At 42.2% G+C, this 22,515-nt stretch overlaps 1 protein-coding gene across 1 annotated transcript; it reads right to left on the bottom strand.

The window, feature by feature from the left end:
- Positions 1–448: 448 nt before the first annotated feature.
- Positions 449–20,604, bottom strand: LOC141085363 (uncharacterized). The gene is made up of 3 exons (XM_073570655.1): positions 20,321–20,604; positions 11,775–11,873; positions 449–11,037 (listed from the first exon to the last, which is right to left on the bottom strand). The coding sequence occupies exons 1-3, from the start codon at positions 20,541–20,543 to the stop codon at positions 7,592–7,594; spliced, it is 3,768 nt and encodes a 1,255-aa protein (XP_073426756.1). The 5' UTR covers positions 20,544–20,604; the 3' UTR covers positions 449–7,591.
- Between the last annotated feature and the right edge of the window lie 1,911 nt (positions 20,605–22,515).

The raw sequence follows: 22,515 nt of genomic DNA, 5'->3' as shown, positions 1-22,515 counted from the left end.
AGTTTAATACCATAACAATTCACAAGTCTGTAACCACTGAGTATTTTTTTCGCCACCTTCTGTAGTTGACATGATAGTTTTCTAGTAGAGATGTGAATTGACTAGCAGTACCCTAGGGTCCACCGGCTGCGTCAATGATCTTTGACTGTTGGATGGGAACCTTATGAACTGCCTCTTACTTGCCGACATTTGCGTCTCTTCTTCCAGTTAGCCAGCCTGATATGACATCATAAGATGATGTGCCAACTAATCAAAATAGGAGCTGTGAATACGGGCAAGTAGGAGGCAGTTCACAGGGCTCTCGTTCTAATATATAACACAAAAAATACCACGAACCACTGGCCAATAGTCCAAGCAATCAGCCCCTTCCGATAGAGGTCTATGGTAGAAAGGCCGACCAGTGGAGTAAAGAAAATCTCGCTAAGCATTGACTTATCCAAACGTGATATATATATATTTTTTTTATTCTCTTTTGCTAATGCATTGTTAGTAATACCACATGGAGAATTAATCTAACAGGAGCATACTACAGAAGGCTTTATTACAAAAGAGCCTGGTGAAGTGTTACAGCAGAGAGTACATTTGGAAGGTTGGTTGAGCGAGACAGAACTTTTACAAAGTTAATAGTCCATTCGTTGGCAAGTCTTAGTCCTCAACCGCATAAACAGATGCCATATCGCTCCACTGAGCATTGATTTCCACAACCACTTATGGACTAGCAGTTGTTCTGAAGCTTCCCTTTGGTTGGGTAAGTAACAGATGGTGTAGATCTAGCTTTCCAGGTAGCTTCATCACCCTCCAGCTGTAGAGTCTCTACCCCGTTTTTACTTTCTTTCCATTGAGGACTTCTTTTTTTCCCCTCAAAAAGGACCTTTTGTCCCATGAGGTCTAAAAGTGAACACAAAACATGGTCTTCATCTAACCGAGAAACGTGTTGGGATCCTTCAGAGTGAGAGATGATCTGATCTAAGCTCATCCTCTCCACAAAACTAAGCGTGGGTACACAATATTCTGCTCCAATGATGGCTCACCATCGAAAGTAACAATGAGATCTCTAATGTCTGTCGTTTCACAATACAAGTATTTCTCCATCATGTTTGGGCTTTCAGAACAGAAAGTCTTCCATCGATCCAACCGTTTTTGGTTTATCACGGAAGGAAAGCAGGTCCTTACAGATCGAAACGCACGATTAGCAAGTGAGGTAACGTCTTTTTATGAGAAGAGACCACTTTTTTTTTTTTTTTTTTCCTTCCCACCCACCCTCCCTTTACTGTACACAATCCAAATTTAACGTTTCCATGGAAGACAAAGAAGGTTTCTTGTAAAAGAAATAAAACCGATCACAAATGGGTAAATATGCACAATGGAGAGAACAGATACATCAGATTTCATTATTCGGGGTAGAAAAAGAGGATTTCTACAAGACGATAATCTTTGATTATTGCAAAATACATACAGACACTGCACTTTTCACCCTGAGGACAGAGGTTCAGAAACAATTTTCAGAGCGTACCCTTGTGGGGAGAGACACTCAGTGACTTTCCTTCTACAGTAACATGCTACATGTAGGAGCAGTCGTATGTATGCAAACAATCTATTCCCTAATTTTCTCTACATTCACCACTAGTTTTGTCGTCTGAGCTTATTAAAAAAAAAAAAAAAAAAAAAAACAGAGGCACAAGGCAAAATTAGCTTAATGCCTCATTGCAGTCTTTGGCGTCAACTCCTGATGATTTGCTCTTATAGATTGGATCCAATTTGAGCTAAACATTAAAGGGGGTTTCGGAAAACCCCTCTGACCCAGCTGCAGGAGGTTTACTAAAATCTGAAAACCTATTTTAAAGGGCTCCTTCAATGAAAATCCCAGATGCATAAACTTCTAGAATTCAACGTTCACAGATTTTTTTTTAACAGATTCGCTTTAAAGAGAAACAAACACTTCTTGGAAAACCGTTCCTATAAAAAAAACCAAAACCCCAAACAGTGTTTTCTGCCATGTAGAAACATGACCGCTGTAGCCAATCACTATATCGGGTGACGTGTTGACACCAGTGATTGGCTGCAGCGTAGAGATGGGGGAAGGGAATTATAAGGCGATTACACTTTTTATTTTATACAATTCTCAGCAGTTTAAGAAAAAAAAAAATTCATGGGGTTTAAGACCCCCTCTGGAGACAGAGGATGTATGTAGACTTGCAGAATACAAGACACTCTTCAATCTCCTGGGAAAATGAGATGTAGCACAACCTCTTTGTTTTTAACAGCTGTTTATCCTGGCTCAAGCAGCTTTGAACCATCACTTCTCAGCAGTGGACTTATAGTTTTGCAACACCCTGTAAAGGGAGATGCTTTCTGTTGCCCTCTAAAGGTCAATACGTAAACTGCGATCTTTCAATTGCAATTAGTTTTTAAATAGAAGAGAGAAAAAAAAAGCGAAGACTTTATGCATATAAAGTTTTCTCAGGATAGAAAAAAAACTGTCACATACAGATAACGAGGTCACTGTTTCAAATTTTATAAGCAAAGATATTAACTGTTTCGTCTCGATCTACATAAGCGTCTCATAACATCTTCATTCCTAACAGATTACCAAATGTTCGTTCTGGTACTAATAATAACTGTGACTCAGAATATAATATAGTGTCGGAGATGGTCCCCAGAATATGGGCCTTCATTAGTCGTGCAGAAGACAAGAGCTGTCTATACTATAACTACCACTGACAGCGAACTGCTGGCGCTGCAAACTGGCATGGATGTTCTATTAGTGGAGCCTAGTGTGCATGGGCGCCAGGAAAGGAAGGCACTGCACAGACAGCGGGACTGTGTCTGACCATGGAAGGGTGGGTACCAACTTAGCCAAGACTTTGGTTGCCCAACCTGATGGTTACTCTATAATAAGATTCTGGAGCCCTAGCCCCACTGTTATTATTGTACAGATTGTTATTTCGAATATATCTTCATGGTGAATTGGCAGACATTTGTAAACTGTAATTTCATCACATTCTGAATTAGACTAAATTATACTCCAGAGCTGCACTCACTATTCTGCTGGTGCAGTCACTGTGTACATACATTACTGATCCTGTACTGATCCTGAGTTACATCCTGTGTTATACCCCAGAGCTGCAGTCACTATTCTGCTGGTGCAGTCACTGTGTACATACATTACTGATCCTGAGTTACCTCATGTGTTATACTCCAGAGCTGCACTCACTATTCTGCTGGTGCAGTCACTGTGTACATACATTACTGATTTGGAGTTACATCCTTTATTATAATAGTGAGTGCAGCTCTGGACTCCCACCAGCCGAATACTGAGTGCATGAGTGCAGCTCTGGGGTATAATAAAAAAATATAACTCAGGATCAGTAATGTAATGTACACAGTGACTGCACCAGCAGAATAGTGAGTGCAGCTCTGGAGTATAATACAGGATGTAACTCAGGATCAGTAATGTAATGTATGTACACAGTGACTGCACCAGCAGAATAGTGAGTGCAGCTCTGGAGTATAATACAGGATGTAACTCAGGATCAGTAATGTAATGTATGTACACAGTGACTGCACCAGCAGAATAGTGAGTGCAGCTCTGGGGTATAATACAGGATGTAACTCAGGATCAGTATATATATTATTTGACTTTTTATATATTTGCTATATATATGAATTGTAAATGGCTAGTGAAGATTTTTTTTTTCTGTATTGTATTCTGAAGTCTAATTAGCATAACATTGCTTCTTATTCTTAATAATCATAAAAAAAAAAATCCTTCCAATGAAAACAAACCATTTTTTTGCTGGTTGTTATGGACAGTAAGGCCCATTCTGTTTAGTCAAGGACCACGAATCATCATGAGACTCCATTGACTGCAGTAATAAGCGCAAAGCGACAAAACGGTGCGATGCAAAGGAGCTTCTCGCCTTTGGCAACACAAATGGATAACCCCCCCTCTTAATACGTTAGATTTGTGTGTTGTTTTTTTGCAGGTTAGACAAGTCATATGTACAACTATGTATTAGTAAAAAAAATATATATATGAACCTTATAATATTCACTCACGTAACATCCTAACAATTCAGATTTTTTTCTTTTAACCCCCTTGGAGGCGAGGTTTAACCGCCGTCTACAAACTTCAAAAGGCAGCCATTTTATTTGCCGGAGCCCATATACCACAATGTCAATCTACCAGGAGCTAGTGATGGTATTGAGGCACAAAGATGAGAATTACCTGACTGGTTCCTGGTGAATTGATCAGATTGGGGCAAAAACAAAACAAAAAAAAGGGGAAAAAAAATAAATAAAAAAACGGCTGCCTTAATCGTCTGTAGACAAAAGGTACATATACTCATTTTAGTCATAATAATACTGCTGAAATGGGAAGCACTTATGTGATTAATGATGCAAAGTAACACGACTGAGTCTTATTTTGAGGGCGGGCAGATCTTCGTAACAGTCCACAAAACTAAACGATATACAGGGAAAAAAAATTTAAATGTAAGCTTCCTAGGACAAGCGCACCCAATGCCCGAAAAGGTGACGTAGCTACTTAGACGATTTTTTTTTGGAAAACAGTTGTTTAGTAACACATTACTAAAATCCCCATTGGGAGGCTGCACTTTCTAGGACTAAGATTACACCATGGGGGTGGGGCATAAAAACGCTCCAGTATTTACTATCATATTTTTCGGGAAGCAATAACGATATACTGAAGGATTCATATAAAAGATCCAAATGGCAACCAAGTCGCTCCCTTGGGAATTTATTGAGAGTCTTCGAATGTTAAAAAGGGCAAGAAAAGCACTATATCTCCTGCACTAGAAAAGGTGTGAAACTCCAGACGAAGCCATAAATCTCCAAGAAGCAACCGAGTTATACACTTAAAGGTCATTTGTTTTGCAGGAATATAGGGAAATCATTAGATATTATACCCTTCCTTCACCAAATTTCCTCTTCCTATTGATTTCTTCTCGCATAAGGCTGTGAAAAATGAAGTGGTTTTGCCGTTTTAATCACGTTTGAACCAAAGATTTATAGGGTCAAGAGCCATCTGGGCATTACACGAAAAAGGCCATTGCTTTTATGGCTGCAATACCTTATATCTCCTGTTGGAGGGCTGTAGGGAAACTGAACTTTTTGCCAGGATGTTTCAGCTGATCACTAGGGATCTTCAGAAGTGAAACACAATGTCCCCAACTTATTTTCAAGTGGTCGTTTTGCAAATTGGGGGCTATCCAAACCAGCTTTTATCTCAAGAGAACAATAGTCTATGGATATCTCACAGCTTTCAATAAATAAGTGAACCTTTACTTGGCATAACAAATCTAAGAGTCAGAATGACAAAATGTGCTAAAATATAGTGATTCCTCACTAATATCCCATTTTTCCTGTCCACATTCTTCTGGGGGCCCTTCTTCCTTGTCACTCTTGACACATAGCAAATGATTAAACAGCCAATTACTGGCCACACTGAGGATCCGCCTCTGCCACAGATTATCAAGGGGGTCATTTTTCATGTCGGGAAAAGACCAGGAAATAGAAAACGTCAGTACTGCCTGTTTGGTTTCTCTACTTTTTAAGAAGATCTCACAAAGTGGACAACCCCTTTAAAGTACTGCTATCAATAGAAAAGGGGTTGCGAGAACCTTCCACTGAAAAAAATGCTGCTTCACAGCTGGTTCAGCCAAGCTGTCTTAGGGCCCCGTCACACACAGCGAGATCGCTGGCGAGATTGCTGATTTTGTGACGCATCGGCGATCTCGCTGTGTGTGACACACATCAGCGACCGGCCCCACCTTACTCTGTTTTTTCCCTGATTATCTGCAAATTGGGTGATAGCTGCCAAGATTTATGGGGTAAGGGGAATAAGTGTCACTGTCATTTTAATTTTTATTCCATAAATCAATAGTACATGTGAAAATAAGTAACTTTGCAATATATGTTAATCAGAGAAATCTTCTTTATCCTTCTGGACTGACCGTTCACTTTCAATTCACGGGTAAAATCTGTAGTCAGTGAAGATAGATTCTTATTGCGGTAATAGAATGTTAAACAAACCGTCATATTCTATGGAGGGAGGAGCTAGAGGCATACAAACATTCTGCAGCAAGTTCTCCTGAAGTGACAGTTCCATTTTAAGTCCTGCCCTCTTAGCCCCACCTCTTACTGAAACCACTAGGGGAAAAAACACTTTCCAGCCCAAAAAAAAAAAAAAAAAAAAAAAAAAAAAAAAAACACACGACAGCTGGCAACTATGGCTGAGACTAGTCTTAAAACAGCTACCCCTCTCCATCCCTTGTATAAATATCAGCTACTTCTAGTTGACCAGTCCGTATGTTGACCCCATTCATGTCAAGGACCAAACACAACTATATACAAGTCGCCCCCTGGTGGAGGCAACAGGAATTTTGCATAAATGTTCTCTATTAAATAAGCAGAGCGCCAGAATGTGTTCACACACATTTTAAGTTCCTATAGGTCTTCACAGAGCAGAGCAGGTGCGTCACGGTTATGACTGCGGTTAAGAATCAGCGGTCGGACACAAAAGGAAAGCAATAACACAAACGAACTCCTATATAAACGCTAAAGTAAAACTTGTATAATAAACGCATAAATAAGACAATACGTACGTATATAACTTGTTACCTCTGAAATTCATACAGTAAAAATCAAAAGTGATGCGACGAGGCGCAACGTCACGTAAATTCAAAAGGCAACCTGCCAGAATATAGTCGTAGCTGCCGACATATCCCTACTATACCAACAACAGAAAGATGCCTATAGTAAGGGTTTCATTGTGAAACGTAAGAGCAAAAAACGAGACAGATATAAAAATAAATAACACGTTTAAAAAAAGAAAAAAAAAAAGGGGATAATTTCTTAAATATATAGTCTGCCCAAAGAAGTCGGAAAAAGGAATATTGGATAAATGTTACCAAATCATCCATAAACTGTAAAAAAAAAAAAAATATATATATATATACATACTACATGCCGCTGTGACTGTTACAATAGTCGAATAGCGGTGCAGCGGTTTATAATCTACTCTATATAGATAAGTGCTTCCCATGTCATTTCATAGACTTATTGTTATTGAGTGGTTTCAGAATTAGAAAAACATGGTCGTTTAAAGGAAGAAAAAAAAAAAAAAAGCACCATCCCTGTTCTACAGGTAGTGTGTGGTACTGCAGCCCATAGTACTGGAGCTGAGCTACAATTCCAGACAAGCCATAGACCGGGGTCAGAGCGGATTTTCGGAAGAAAGCAGCCATGTTTTCCCAATCTCGGACGACCCATTTATATTCAATATATTCATCTCATAGTAATGCAGTGGTGCGACTCCGGAGTCTTTCCGGAGAACCGTAGCCATCAGCTTTTTCTACCAAATTAGGATTTTGTTTTTCCTCCTAAAAGGCCTTTGTAATTGTACAAAACAGTCTGCCATTGCGATGACATGTCAAAAGTAAAGCCCACCTTGCAAAGTGTAAGACTATTGTCAATCTCAAATTTCAGGTACAAGTTCCATACTCTGAGGCCTTACAGAGACCTTAAATCTTTACCGATATCACATCTATGATTATTTTACATGCGGCGTCTATACGGCATTCCTTTCTTCTTCTGTCCCTGAATTTCTGCCATCCATCAGCTCCTGATTTGGTCTCCAGCAGAACTGTACGCCATGATGAGGAGGGTTGACCTTAGCGTGCTGTTTTCTGTGAACAGCAAGATACCCTTGGTGAAGGAAGCTGTCTCCGCACTCCAAACAACTGTACAGGGGTTGTAGGTCGTGCGACTTTTGGTGCGCAACCAAATTTGACATGAGGTTATAGCGCCGTGGGCATTCGGTGCACTTGTAAGTACGCTTGCCTCGAGGAATTATTCGTTTTTGCTTGATGTCGTTTGACTCTGATTTCCGAGGACGGCCTCTGGCTCTGGGTGCTGCGTACTCTGCACTTTGTGTAGCATCTACGGTAATCTCTTGCCCTACGTGACTCTTCAAATGATACAACAGGTTGGACTGTTGGCGAAACCGTTTGCCACAGCATTGGCAGGCATACGGCATCTCTCCGGTGTGAGTGCGTAAGTGGATCATCAGACTGGTGCGTTGACTGAATTGACGGTTGCACTCGTGGCAATGGTATGTCCGCTCACCGGAGTGGATTCGTTGGTGAACTAATAGGTTGGACTGGTGAGTAAATATTTTGTCACAGGCAGGACAGTGGAACTCTCCTTTTGCTCCATCGGGAGGTGAAGCGGCTGCGGTTTCGGTCTTAGCATTAGTTTCTAGGTGGACCCAAGGATGGGCTTGCCCTGGTGAAGCCTCCATGTCGGAGCTCATGCTTGGCTCGATCGTAGGGTCTAGTCTAGGAAGTAATGGAGAACTTGGCAAGTTTTCCGCAGTACAGTTTAGCTGCCCTTGCACAGTGTTTGTCTTTATGTGATAAAGTAGGTTGGACTGCTGCCGGAAACGTCTCCGACACTGCAAACAAGAGTACGGCATCTCGCCCGTGTGAGTCCTTAGGTGCACCATCAGACTGGTGCGCTGACTGAACTGTTTGCCACACTCAAGGCAGCGATAGGTCTTGTCTCCTGAGTGAATACGTTCATGGACCAAGAGGTTGGATTTATGAGTAAATGTTTTAAAGCAGCTGCTGCACTTGTATGTGCTTTCAGGCGAGGACGACGTAGACGATGAGGTGCCATTTACCTCCAAATTATCTGAGATGCACTCACTACTGGAGGCAATATCACCTAGGTGGATAGTATGAGGTCCCTGGAACAGCTGCCCATTCTGATTGTGATGCAACTGGTTCCCATCGAATGGTAGAAAACCTGAGCGGATCTGGACAGTGTTCGGGGACTGACTCATTCCTATAGCCTGAATGCTTTTCCCGTTTAGCTGTTCTTTAATTGCAAGCTTCCGTGGACGAGTTATGAGTTCATCCCCGAGAACGTCCTCGTGATTTTTCAGATGTTGGATCAAATTTGACTGCTGTCTGAATCTCTTCTCACAAAGCCAACACTGGAAGGGCTTTTCCCCAGTGTGTATACGCAAGTGGACAATTAGGTTTGACTTATTATTGAAGTGTCTTGGACATTTCCAGCACTTATGTATTGCTTTTCCTGCCATGGAAGACCCTGCTGGAGTCGGTCCATGACCTAACCAAGTAATTTTTCTTGGTCTTCCTCTTCCTAGCACATGGAAAGGACCTTTTGAAGGTCTTCCCTCTCCTGGCTGTCTTCCAACTCTTTGATAGGAAATGCTGTGTTCTGGCTGGGGGATAAGGTTGGACTCGAGGCTATTCAGCATCCCAGACATGTTGCCTTCAGATCGTGGAGCCATCTTAAAATGTTGCGGAGGGTAAGCATCATGTTCCTGACGAGGAGATAGCATGTTCTCAGGGTACGCGTGTGGAAAGGCTCTGTTCATGGGGTACGAGACTTGAATTTCTCTGCAATGCATGATGGCGTTGGACTGCTCTACATGAAGCTTTTGATGTAACAAGAGGCTATGAGAGCTCGGGAACCATTTTGAACACTGGTTACATTGGTATGCCCTGACTTGATTTTCTTCAGTTCGTCCCCCACCAATGTTTAACATCTGCGAATTATCTCGCTCAAGATACTGACCAGAAGGTCCAATCAGATGCCCTGACATCTTTGTGGACTGCTCATTTTCGGTGCTCACGTTGGGTTTTGGTTCAGCTGTCAAAGAATGGCTTTTCATGTGGTAGAGAAGGTTTGACTGTTGACGAAAACTCTTTCCACACTGGATGCAGGAGTATGGCATCTCTCCAGTGTGACCCCGTAAGTGAACCATCAGGCTGGTCCTTCTGGTGAAATGCTTGCCGCATTCTTGGCAGCGATACGATCGGTCTCCGGTGTGGATTCGCTGATGAACCATGAGGTTGGACTGATGAGTGAAACGTTTAAAGCAGTGTCCACAGACATAGGGCCTTTTACACGATTCTGGATCTTCTGCCTTGTCTCCTTTAACCAACGGAACTTTGTTGCTCCAAACTTCGCTACTGGATTCATCCGCTTCGGAAATTAGATACATGAAAGGAATACCTGGGGCCGTGTTTTCTTCGCTCCAATCCACTCCGTCGAGTTCCTCCACTCTTTGATGACTCTTCATATGGTGAGTAAGGTTAGACTGCTGTCGAAAGCTCCTATTACATTTGTTACAAGGAAACGGTGCTTCTCCAGTATGAGTCCGTAGATGGACAGTCAGACTGGTACGCTGGTTAAACTTTCTCCTACACACATGACAAGAGAAGGGTTTCTCACCAGTGTGTATACGCAGGTGTGTTACTAACGATGACTGCTTGCAGAAGGTCTTATCACACACTATACAGCGGTATCTCCTCCACTCCAAGACTGGAGATGACGACTGCTGCTGTTGGTGATCAGGACGCCCCTGTTCGTTCCCGATTACTTGGAATTTCTCTTGGTTGTGGGATTCTTGATGCTGCAAAAGTTCAGAAAGATCTTGAAAGACGAAATTACAGAACGAGCACTGAAACAGTCCCCAGAACCTCTGGTTTGGTTGTTCTGTAGAACCAGAATCTCTTCTTCTAGCTGTCGGTCCAGCATTCGGCCACCCGTGTGGTCTGCAGATCACAATATTATCCTTCTCAAGTTTTCCGAAGTTGGTAGGCATGGGAGTGACTCCGTGTAATGCCGGCTGTACTGAGGAGTCCTCAGCAGTTCCTGTCATCTTTGGGCCACCAGTTCCTTGGTCCACCATGTCATTTTCTCTGTGTCTTACCTTCTCTATAAGAGGCAAGGTTGACTGTGAGCTTTGCCCTGCTGGATAACTATATTCAACAGTGCCACTGTCTGACTGGCACACAGGTTCAGTCGCCATCATGGGATGGATATTTTTTTCCCTCCAACTGTTGTCGGCGGTTTCAATCTCACTGACAATAAGAGTACTTTGCGTGTTTTGTGGAGCGGTCTGGTCTTCAGGCTGTTTTCCAACTAGAGGAGCGAAGGATCTTGGTTCTTCTGTCGTTCCACCGCTCCAGCATTCTGCAACTAATGAAAAAGATAAATTAGGAGGCAACATAATGCAAAGTAGAAATGAAGACATGAGACTTTCCAGACAAAAAAGACTCTTCAGTCAAATTCCCTTATTTCCCTGCTCTTTCTACCCGCTCTCCACACTGACCAAGAGATCGGGATCCCGAACAGATGATGTCCCTCTATTAATGTATACAGCTCTACCCCTTGAAAGGGAGTGTGTCATCATAAAATCACCCATTTGGAATGGTGGATCCTGTGTTATCTACTGTATATAGAGGTCTTATCAGTCACTGTACAGGAGGTGGTGAGCTGTGTCATCTATTGTGAATGGTACATCTTGTGTTATATACAGGTGTTATCAGTCATTGAACAGGAGGGGAGAAGGTGAGCTGTGACATCACCTATTGTGAATGGTGGTTCCTGTGTTATCTATGGTAGAGGGCTTACCTTTCACTGTAATCTTGCCCATGATGATAATGAAACTGCTGAAAAGTCTACATAGCAGGAAGTATGAGTCTAAGTATAAAGCCTAGTGGCCAGTGTGAACATTGCAAAATTTCTAATTAGTTTTATTACACCGATACGCAAAATGAAAAACAAAAAATTAAAATCCCAACTTAAACAATAGGTTATTTTTCTGATGACATTCTCTTCAAATTGACCTGAGTAATTTCCATATTTGAATATACATTTGCATAGGATTTCTCAGCAATGTACAGTCTGGAATACAGTAATAGTTTGATGCTTACTTTCCACCCGACTTGCCCTGGCCTGATTGTTCTCCTGACCAAAGGGCTCTTCTGCATTTTCCATTATGGATAACACATCCGGTTTGGACATCTGGAGACCTGAAAATAAACAGCAAATGTTAGAAGGGTGGGGAGAGAAAAAAAAAAAAAAATCCTCGAGTCAGCCCCTTATATGATGCAGTCACAGAATCAAGCATCTACAAATCTTCTTAGGAGAGCACCTGCGACTACCGAGCCCCTGGGATGAATCCAACATTAGGCTGACAATACACATCAGATTCACGATGGTGGAACCTCAGCCGACATCTAATGTGCATGTGACAGCCGATGGCAGGGAAAAGAAGGACTGTACATGCAGAAATGCAACATGCCCGATCCTTTTGCTTTTCAGTGAGTGCCTGGCTGAGGCTTTTTTCCTTCTGTTAGCTGTATGCCCAGCTGTACATGGAGGAGTAGAAAAAGCTGTCTGTTGCTTTAGGTGTTTCCGCAATAGTCATTTAGCTTTTCCACACTCAAAAAAAAAAATCTCCCCTAGGTGTGTCTCGCTTTGTACTATTCAAGAGTCTCTAAAAGCAAAAGAAGCAGTAGATTTGGAATATATTTAAAAAAAAAAAAAAAAAAAAAGGGGTGCTCTGACCCCTAATCAGCACCAAATTCTTAACTGGTCGCGTAGAAAACTCTGAAGTTGGTGAACATCTGAGCTTATGGGTGGGACAGGTCGCTAGATTTTAGGTGACCAGGTTTCTGGGCCGTTTCATTACGGCACGCTGGCCACAGCTAACATGAGACAAAAAACATCATTATTGGGTCCTCCGGACTCTCCCCCAACAAATGAGAAGGGTCAGGCAGCTGGACTTTGAAGACCAGATCCTACTGTTTTTGGGGGAAGATAAGCTGAGCACTCTGGGGTTTTCAACATTGAGCTACAGGAGTGCACTACTCCACTGCTTGTTGGGGGCGGCTCGCTCCTGATTGTTTGGACCGGCAACATGGCTGCACCACTGACCCAATATGTGCACTTTCCAAAACTGCTGCCGCCTCTGCAGCATCGCAAGCACACTACAGCTTGCAAGTCTTATAGAAAAAGCTTGTAAGCGCTGCACTCCTGACTTCGGAGGCTAGCCACCACTTATGGACGGTAGGGAAGTCACAGACCCTCTTGATCACCCAAGAGCATATCCGTGATACGTGAACATACACCAAGGCCGAAGCATCTAGAAGCGGTCTAAGAGAACATCTTAAACAGAAGTGTCCCCCACCATATCTCCATGATCAGCACAGAGAGGATGCAAACCACATTCTGCTTCTGGACCACCATTAATCTAAACACAGCCCCTGTCAGAAGACTGCGAGGTGGAGCTTCACTTCAACCTAGAAGAAGGATGGTGGGTTTCTCCACTCATCGGCGTATCTGTCGACGTCACCAGTAATCTCCATGCCTCCTCCACTACACTGTAAATCACATCACTTTGGATACGGAACAGATTTAAAAAGGGAAACAAACAGACTTCACAATGAATTAATGCCACATTTGGATGGCGGGATCAAAGATTCGCAGCATGTGTTTACAATTAGCTGCTTCTATAGAATATCCCTTTAACTACAGCAACCTAAAAGGAGATTCTCTTCTTAGGCGTCGTCCTAATTCTGATTACTGACGGAGCGAATGACAGATCACATCTACAAGAATATCTTACATACACCTGACGTGCAAGAAGCCAAAGTGTACAGGATCCAAAGGGGTTATTACTGTCAGTTTTATAGTTTCCATATAAAGCTGATTAACTTTGTAAATAATTCACAATAAGTTTCCGAAGCCAAACAAACCCCACTGATGGGAAGGTACCTTTACTGATCAGGAGTAACAGCCTGTATTATGCTCCAGAGCTGCACTCACTGTGCACATACATTACTGATCCTGAGTTACATCCTGTATTATACTCCAGAGCAGCACTCACTATTCTGCTGGTGCAGTCACTGTGTACATAGATTCCTGATCCTGAGTTACATCCTGTATTATACTCCAGAGATGCACTCACTATTCTGCTGGTGCAGTCACTGTGTACATACATTACATTACTGATCCTGAGTTACATCCTGTATTATACTCCAGAACTGCACTCACTATTCTGCTGGTGCAGTCACTGTGTACATACATTACTAATCCTGAGTTACATCCTGTATTATACTCCAGAGCTGCACTCACTATTCTGCTGGTGCAGTCACTGTGTACATACATTACATTACTGATCCTGAGTTACATCCTGTATTATACTCCAGAGCTGCACTCACTATTCTGATGGTGCAGTCACTAAGTACATACATTACTGATCCTGAGTTATATCCTGTGTTATACTCCAGAGCTGCACTCCCTATTCTGCTGGTGCAGTCACTGTGTACATACATTACATTACTGATCCTGAGTTACATCCTGTATTATACCCCAGAGCTGCACTCACTATTCTGCTGGTGCAGTCACTGTGTACATACATTACATTACTGATCCTGAGTTACATCCTGTATTATATTCCAGAGCTGCACTCACTGTTCTGCTGGTGCAGTCACTGTGTACATACATTACATTACTGATCCTGAGTTACATCCTGTATTATACTCCAGAGCTGCACTCACTATTCTGATGGTGGAGTCTTTTTCAGTTGTTGTAGAACTACAAGTCACATCATACAATTGAGCGTTGTAGTTCCACAACATCCGGTGCAGTGATGTGCTGAATGCCTGCAGCTGTTGCTCATAGCAACCAGAGATCAGCTTTCATTCTTTCATTATTACACCAGTTAAATAAAAAGGACAGCAGTGATCTGATTGGTTGCTATGAGCAACACTTCTACATGTGTTCTTTTTTCCTTTCACTCAAAATGCTAAAACTTTATTGAACTAGGAGTGTCGCCATCCACCATTTTGTACACATTTCCGTATTATTCGGGCTCTGCAGGCCTCAGTGTTTCTATGGCGCAATATGAAAAAAAAATAAAAAAACAAATTATATAAAAAAAAAAAAAATTTTATAGTGGAAATAAAACACAGACGGTAAAAAGCAAAGAAATGTTATTAGCAGCACAAAAATAACCAGGCGAGTGGCGGCGGCTCGTCCTGTGGAGCGACCGGCTGAGGCTCGGAGAGGAATATTTACAGCCGCAATATAAAAATAACGCTTCCACACAATACCACATAGAACGCCCCAGAGCCGTTAACCGCCTCACCGCCAGTCCTCCATACGTTAACCCATGCACCACCCGACCCCGGCAGCCATAAATGCTCGCTCCTATCATCTTCTAAGGAGATTTTCTGCAAAAATAAAAAACACAGAAAGTAAAATATGAAGAAAAAAAAAAAAAAAAAAGAAAGGTCCCGGAGGTCAAAATGGATTCCCTGCGAGAGGCTCCGTCCCGGGCTCAGGCTGCCATGGCAACCAGGGTCACGTGGGCCATAAGAAAACAATGGTTTTAATGCTAGGAAAACAAATAAAGTGCGAGCAGGAAGTTCGCAAAGCAGACATTATGTGGAGGACACTCTCTACATGTTCTGGGAGGATTTTTACCTCAGGACAGTGTGAGGCCATGTTTGGACAAAGCATTTTTCTTTTTTAGAGGAATTTTCAATGGTTTATTTTTACTGCCGCTTTCCAATATAACGCTCAGTGCGAGATATAAAATACGGTTAAGTAATGCGCGGTTTTCTAAGATGGCAGCTGAGGCCTAACACTGCAGGTCAATAGGGTCACATAAAGGCCACCAAAGTCACAAAAAGTCACGAGTTAAGATTTTTCTTTGCAACTTACGTGCTGCAGTTTTTCACTCAATGGGTCTGAATACGACCCCATTAACCTGCACAGAGTGACTGTGGGACATACGAACTGCGTCATGGTCATCATACATTTTATCCCTCTGACTAATGACACCATTTTCAACGCGGCCAGGTTTATTCTTTATTTTTCACTTCTCTTCCTATCTTTTTTTTTATAATAATAATAATAATTATATTATATATTTTTTTACATTTTTCGTCAGTCCTTTTTTTTTTAAAAAATTCCGTTCACACAAGTTTTTTAATTTTTCATTGTAAATTGTAAACTCACTTTTTATAGTTTATTAAAACCTTTTTTTTATTACCTTTCACAATTTTTTTTTTCTAATTTTCCCTCGTAGTTTTTTGTTCATTTCACAACTCCTCTTTCTATAGTTTATTTCTTTCTATTTCGCCTCCTCCTCGTGGAGTTTTCCAAATTTTCCCTTCATTTTTTTTTTTTAATTTCTTCTCCGTGTAGTTTTTTTCCACAATTTTGCCTTTGTATTTTTTTTTCCCTTTTTTTTATCATTTCTCCTCCTCGTGTAGTTGACCTTCTTTCGTTCCCTCATGCATTTTTTTTCCAATTTTCCCTCAATTTTCTTTTTTATTCTGCCCCTTGAGTAGTTTTTCATTTATCAGATTTTTTTCCCTCAATTTTCTGCTTTTTTTTTTTTTTTTTTATATTTCTCCTCCTGTAGTTTACCTTCTTTCATTCCCTCATGTAATTTTTTTTCCAATTTTCCCCTCAAGTTGTTTTTCATTTCTCAGATATTTTTTCCTCAGTTTTCCCTCATGTATTTTTTTTATTATTATTATTTCCCCCCTTGTGTAGTTTTTATCTTCTTTCATTTCCTCATACAGATTTTTTTTTTCCAGTTTCCTCATAATTTTCTTTCTTCATTTTTGTTTCCCCTCATATAGTTTTTTTTAATGCTTCAAGCTGCAGCAGCCAGATGGTCTCTGTGAGCGAATAGGAAAATATAATTTTCCACTCACCCACAGCTTTTATTATTTTTTTTAGTGCGTTATTTAGCTTATTTTAGAGCCTGCTGCCATTTTTTCGAGCTGCAGACATTTTGTGCTGATTTTTTTTTTTTTAAACACACCCATTTCTTCCCTCTCTCTAAATTGGGTTGTAAAACTACATTCTCTAATAATAAAAAATAAATTGTGAAGTTTTATTTTGCAGCGCATTCTGTGTTACGCTCGTTCGCGCGGTCGTTATTTTTCCAGCCGTGGTAATTTACTGCGGCGGGCAGATTCCACTCACACAATGCGGCTATAACGGATTATGCCTCGTGGTGTTTCCGCAGATTTTTTCCCCCCTATTGATTTTAACAGGGAAAATCACGGTGTAAGAAAAATACATACATGATAACACAATACGGTTTCTCACTTAACAAAAAACTGTGAGTAGAATTACTTGTATTATCACGTGTTGGTAGCAAAAGCTGCGTCCCGATAGTTGCTTGTGCAGCTGCCACCTGACATTGGGCGCCGCTTATCATCCAACTCTCTGCATTGCTATTCGTTTAGCTCCAGCCAAAAGGAACCAATACAGGAAATTTCCACGTGCATCAGGCCGCACATTTCAGTTCATTTACCCCAAGGTCAGTTTCACGTGTTCCACACCAGTCGGGGGTCCCCAGACCCGAACTTTGCAGCCTCAAAGATCAGTGACATATGAAACTGACCAAAGACGTCTAATCAGGCAAGCATATGAAAAACCGTCCGACTACAAGAAAAAAAAAAAATATGGAAGATTTAGGGTATGTTCACACGCTGCGGATTGCTGTGCAGAATTTTTCACGCGGAATCTGCAACTTTTGGCAGAATCTGCAGGTCAAAATCTGCATAAAAAACGCGCGTTTTTATGCGGATTTGGACTCCGTTTTTACACCTGCGGATTCCTATAATGAAATGGGTGTTAAAACACTGCGGAATCCGGAAAAAGAATTGACACGCTGCAGAGAAAAAAAAAAGCTGCGTTTCTGCAGCATGCGCACAGCGTTTTTTTTTCCCTCATAGAATAACATTGTACTGTAAATCACTTGCGGATCCACAGCAAATCCACAACATGTGCACATACCCAAACAACTGTATTCTACCATGTGTCGGGTTTGTACTGAAATGTACAAAGCAGAACGCATCCTTTGTCATGTGTCGCAATGTCCCAAAAAAAAAAATGAATCTGGGCTTTTTTTTCTTGCGCACCAGATTTGACTAGTTGTGTCTCATCTGGAAAAAAAAACAAACAAACTGTGCATGCCATATTTTTTTTTTTATTATTATTTCTCAACAGCCATAAAGAAAAAACAAACACCAAAAAAAAAAAAACATACAAAAACACCAAAAAAAGAAAACAGACAACTAAATATCCACACCCATCTGAACTACCCTAATTAATAACGGTGGTCTGTCTGATTTTACAGCCAGTGTGTGAATAATATGCATGAGGGCTCATACTCATGTGCAAGAAACTCTGATGAGTCTCGCACGTCAATACCCGGCACGGCCGCCGGCACTCGGGAGCGGAGCGTTCAGCAGCACAGAAATACATGCAGCTGAACGCTCCGCTCCCGAGTGCCGGCGGCCGTGCCGGGTATTGACGTGCGAGATTCGTCAGAGTTTATCGCATGTGAGTATGAGCTCTAAGGGTCAATTCAGACATGGCATATTTGCCGCGAATCAAGAGGCAGACTATAAGGCCATGGTCAAATGTTCAGTATTTTTTGAGCATTTCTAAACCAAAATCAGGAGTGGGCGAAAAATACAGGAGTGCTGATTGTTCTACTCCTGATTTTGGCTCAAGGTACGTGCACACGCTGCGGAATGCTCTGCGGATTTGGCCGCGCAGATTTTGTAAAATCCGCAGGAAAATCTGCAGGTCAAAAGACCTGCGGTTTTACCTCTCCACAATGGAGAAGGCAAACCGCAGCGGAATCCGCAGAAAGAATTGACATGTCAATTCTTTCTGCGGTTTAGAAACCGCAGCAAACCCGCACCGTCTGCACCGCGGTTTTTAATATCCATAGGATATTATGGTACTGTACACCGCAGCAGAAAGTGCTGCGGATCCGCAGCGTGTGCACACACCCTCACAAATACTGATGTAAAATACTGAACATGACATTAGTTGCTTACAAAATGCTAAAAAAAAAAAAACAAACAAAAAAACCCCACAAGAAACAAAGCCTTTGCGTGTTTTTTCTGCTTCCAAATTTGGCGCACCCACCATCGATGACTCGGGATGCCCGGCAGGACAGAGGAGGTTTCAGGGCCACAGAATACTGACCTGGCTACTGGACCAGGACCCGGCTCTAGGTTCACACTTCACGCAAAGGAAGATTTTGGAATTTCAGGAGGCGGCCAGTTCCCCCATCTTGTGCCCATGCTAACACGGTCTTCCCTCCCTCCCACGTTTAATGATCCGAGCCTTAAAGCATTTGCGCTCCCCAAAACACCACTACTGAGGTTCAATCTCCGTCACAGATTCATTTTTACCGGTAGGAGAGTCCGCAACGGAAAACTTACCGACCACATCACACATCCCACGGTTATGCGTGGACCGTTTCTTGACCCAAACTTTTCAGGAAAGTTGTAACACATCTACAACAAACCACCAAAGTAGGCGGCATAACAGATAAGCTTAGTGATTGGCTGCAGCAATGATGCAAGCTGTTGATGTGAAGTCACCGTTGCAGTCAAAAGCTAAGCGGTGGCGAGTTGGTGCTGGACCGGGGGAGGCAGAGTGTTTGCTCTATTTGTGATTTTATAGCACTTTCCTGAAAGTGGAAAACCCCTTTAATAACCTATTAGACCAGTGGTTCCCAAACTCCAGTTCTCGCGGATCCCAACAGGTCATGTTTTCAGGATTTCCATAGTGTTACACATGTGAGAGAATTCCTGATGCCTTGATGATACTTCCATCACCTGTGAAATACTAAGGAAATCCTGAAAACATGACCTGTTGGGGTCCCGCTAGGACTGGAGTTTGGGAACCACTGCGTTAAGACATATACATGGCTATTGGATTTTGTGGTCAGGAGACTCGTGGTCACTTGCGCACTTCACGTGAAAATCGGCCACTGACGTTTACATTAGTCACGAATCCGGACTCTGTGTGAACAGAGCCTTACGTCCGTCCATATTTGCCCCTTTTTCGGGTGCCGCCACTATATTTGGACCACACCCAATGACGGAGGTGTACGGGGCACCACTGAGCCCAGCAAGGGACCACGATCATCTCTAGCCCCATGTCCGCTAAAACGAACACAGCCAAGACTTTTTAGATTTTTTCTCTTTGTGGGTGGGGGCCAAAATCTAAAAATCAGAAACCCCATTTAAGAATTGTAAAGAGTCCAAACACCCGAATAACACGCTTAAGACGCAATCTGGCAATACTGGCGACGACCGGCTGCACGGCGTGAGGTTTCGTCCCCCCAGTATACACCGTACCCTGCAAAAAGTTACTAAGGAGGCAAGCAATTAATGAATTAATGAGAAAGCTGCAGTCACCTCCTCCCAGGAGCGGCCATGCCAGGAACTCCCCCCCACATTACTGGTGCAGAAAAGTGCAGCCAGGGTGGGGGGGTACTCTACATGCACCACTTTTAACCCTTGCGATTGCAAAGAGGTAGGGGGGGTGCTATGCACAGCACCCTGCCCGGCAGCCAAAGGGTTAAGCGGAGCGAGCGTCGCCCGGGAGGAGGAGGAGTGCAGGCCCGGCTCATACTCACCTGGGTGCTGGGAGAGGGGTGTGCGGGGGTCAGCTGGGCGGCAGGAGGGCAGCAGACATTGGGGGGAGTAGACACAGGATGCTTTGTGCAGGGGGGAGGAGGAGAGACACTGATGTACGGAGCTGGGGGGGGAGAGAAGGAGACGGAACTGCCGTACGATGTCTACGGCGGCCGCAAGGGTCCAGTATAGTGACAAACGCGTTTCTCCGCCTGCTGGAGACATATAAGGGGAAACTGCTCGTAGCTGACCAGACCAGCGACTGTAGGAAGCGGCGTCAGGGCTGGAAATAACCACACACAGCTAGCATTGGCTTTATTGTGCACTTCTTCACTTCAGTTTTTTTTTTTTTCTTAAAGTTAGAACTTTTTGTGATCTGTACTTTTTTTTAATAAAAATCACAAAAAAAAGAAAAAATTTTCTTTTACCATATTGGGGTCCTGAGAACCTTTCATCATTTTGTTTTTTGGATGGTGACGTTTTGCATTCTTGTTAGAAATATTGTAACATTTTATTAGTTCGATATACTTTTTTCTGGAATTTCTTTTACCATGTTGGAAAATGAAGAGATGAAGTTTTCTATTTTTTCTAAAGCAATGTAACCCCTTCACCACCTTTGGTTTTTCCGTTTTGTTTGCGTTTTTCGCTCCCCTTCTTCCCAGACCCATAACTTTTTTTTTATTTTTCCGTCCCCATGGCCATGTGAGGGCTTGTTTCTTGCGGGACGAGTTGTTACTTTTGAACGACACCATTAGTTTTGCCATATCGTGTACTGGAAAACGAGAAAAAATTCCAAGTGCGGTGAAAAAGCTCAAAAAAGTGAAATCCCACATTGTTTTTTTGTTTGGGTTTTTTACTAGGCTCACTAAATGCTAAAACTGACCTGCCATTATGATTCTCCAGGTCATTACGAGTCCATAGACACCAAACATGTCTAGGTTCTTTTTTATTTAAGTGGTGAAAAAAAAATCCAACATTAAAATAAAAAGTTGCCATATTCCAAGACCTGTAGCATCTACATATTTCGTGATCTCGGGTTGGGTGAAGGCTTATTTTTTGCGTGCCGAGCTGACGTTTTGTTGATAACATGTTGGTATAGATACAATCATTTGATCACCCATATATTTTTTATTTTTTTAATATTTTTTAAAACTTTTTTTTTTTTACTTTTCACTTGCTTCAATGGGAGACTAGAAGCTGCGATCATCCGATCGCTTGTGCTACACAGAGCAGCGCTTCAGCCCTGCTCTATGTAGCTAAAATGCTCACTTGCTATAAGCACCGACCGCTGGGCAGCGCTCATAGCTATCCGGCTATGACAACCACAGAGGTCTTCTGCAGACCTCGGGTTGTCATGCCGACCCATCATGTGACACAGCGCCAATGGGTGGGATTAGTGACGCGCTTCTGGTGTGAACATGCTAAATGCCGCTGTCAGAGATTGACAGCAGCATTTAACACATTAACAGCCGCTGGTGGATTGCTATTCCACCCGCGGCTGTTAGGGGCACATGACAGCTGATAAAATCAGCTTACATGTGCTCAAAAAGTTGCGGGCTCATCGGCGGAGCCCGCAGTAAATGGGGAGCCGACCTTGGACGTAACTATACGTCTAAGGTTGGAAAGAGGTTAATATATATACACATTGTTCATTTTAATTTTTTTATCATATGGGGAAAAGGTGATATGAAGTTTTATATTTTTTTTATTAGTATATGTGTTTGATAGAATAGAATAACAGAACTTAAAGTGGTATTTCCATCTCCAAAATCCTATCCCAATATATGTAGTAGGTGTAATAATAATAATATCAAATACCTCCAATTAGAGATGTAGTATAGTTTTTGTGATTCACTATGTCTCTTTCCTCATGTGCAGGCATTGCAGGACCTTTGGTATCCATGGTTACGACCACTAGGAAATATCTGTCACTATATTAGTGATTGTAACCATGGATACCTAAGGTCCTGCAATGCCTGCACATGAGGAAAGTCATAGTGAATTTTAAAAACTATACTACATTTCTAATTGGAAATATTTGATAATATTAACACACTTACTACTTATTGGGATTGGATCTTGGAGATGGGAACACCTTTGGTATTTGGTACAGAAACTTTTGTTTGCAATTACAGAGGTCAGACGTTTCCTGTAGTTCTTGATCAGGTTTGCACACACTGCATCAAGGATTTTGGCC

The sequence above is a fragment of the Dendrobates tinctorius genome, unplaced genomic scaffold (assembly GCF_039654945.1).
Source record: "Dendrobates tinctorius isolate UK_male_01 unplaced genomic scaffold, ASM3965494v1 ptg000028l, whole genome shotgun sequence".
Taxonomy (NCBI): domain Eukaryota; kingdom Metazoa; phylum Chordata; class Amphibia; order Anura; family Dendrobatidae; genus Dendrobates; species Dendrobates tinctorius.
Note: the sequence above shows the minus strand (reverse complement) of the source record. Positions and strands in the feature narration are given on the sequence as shown.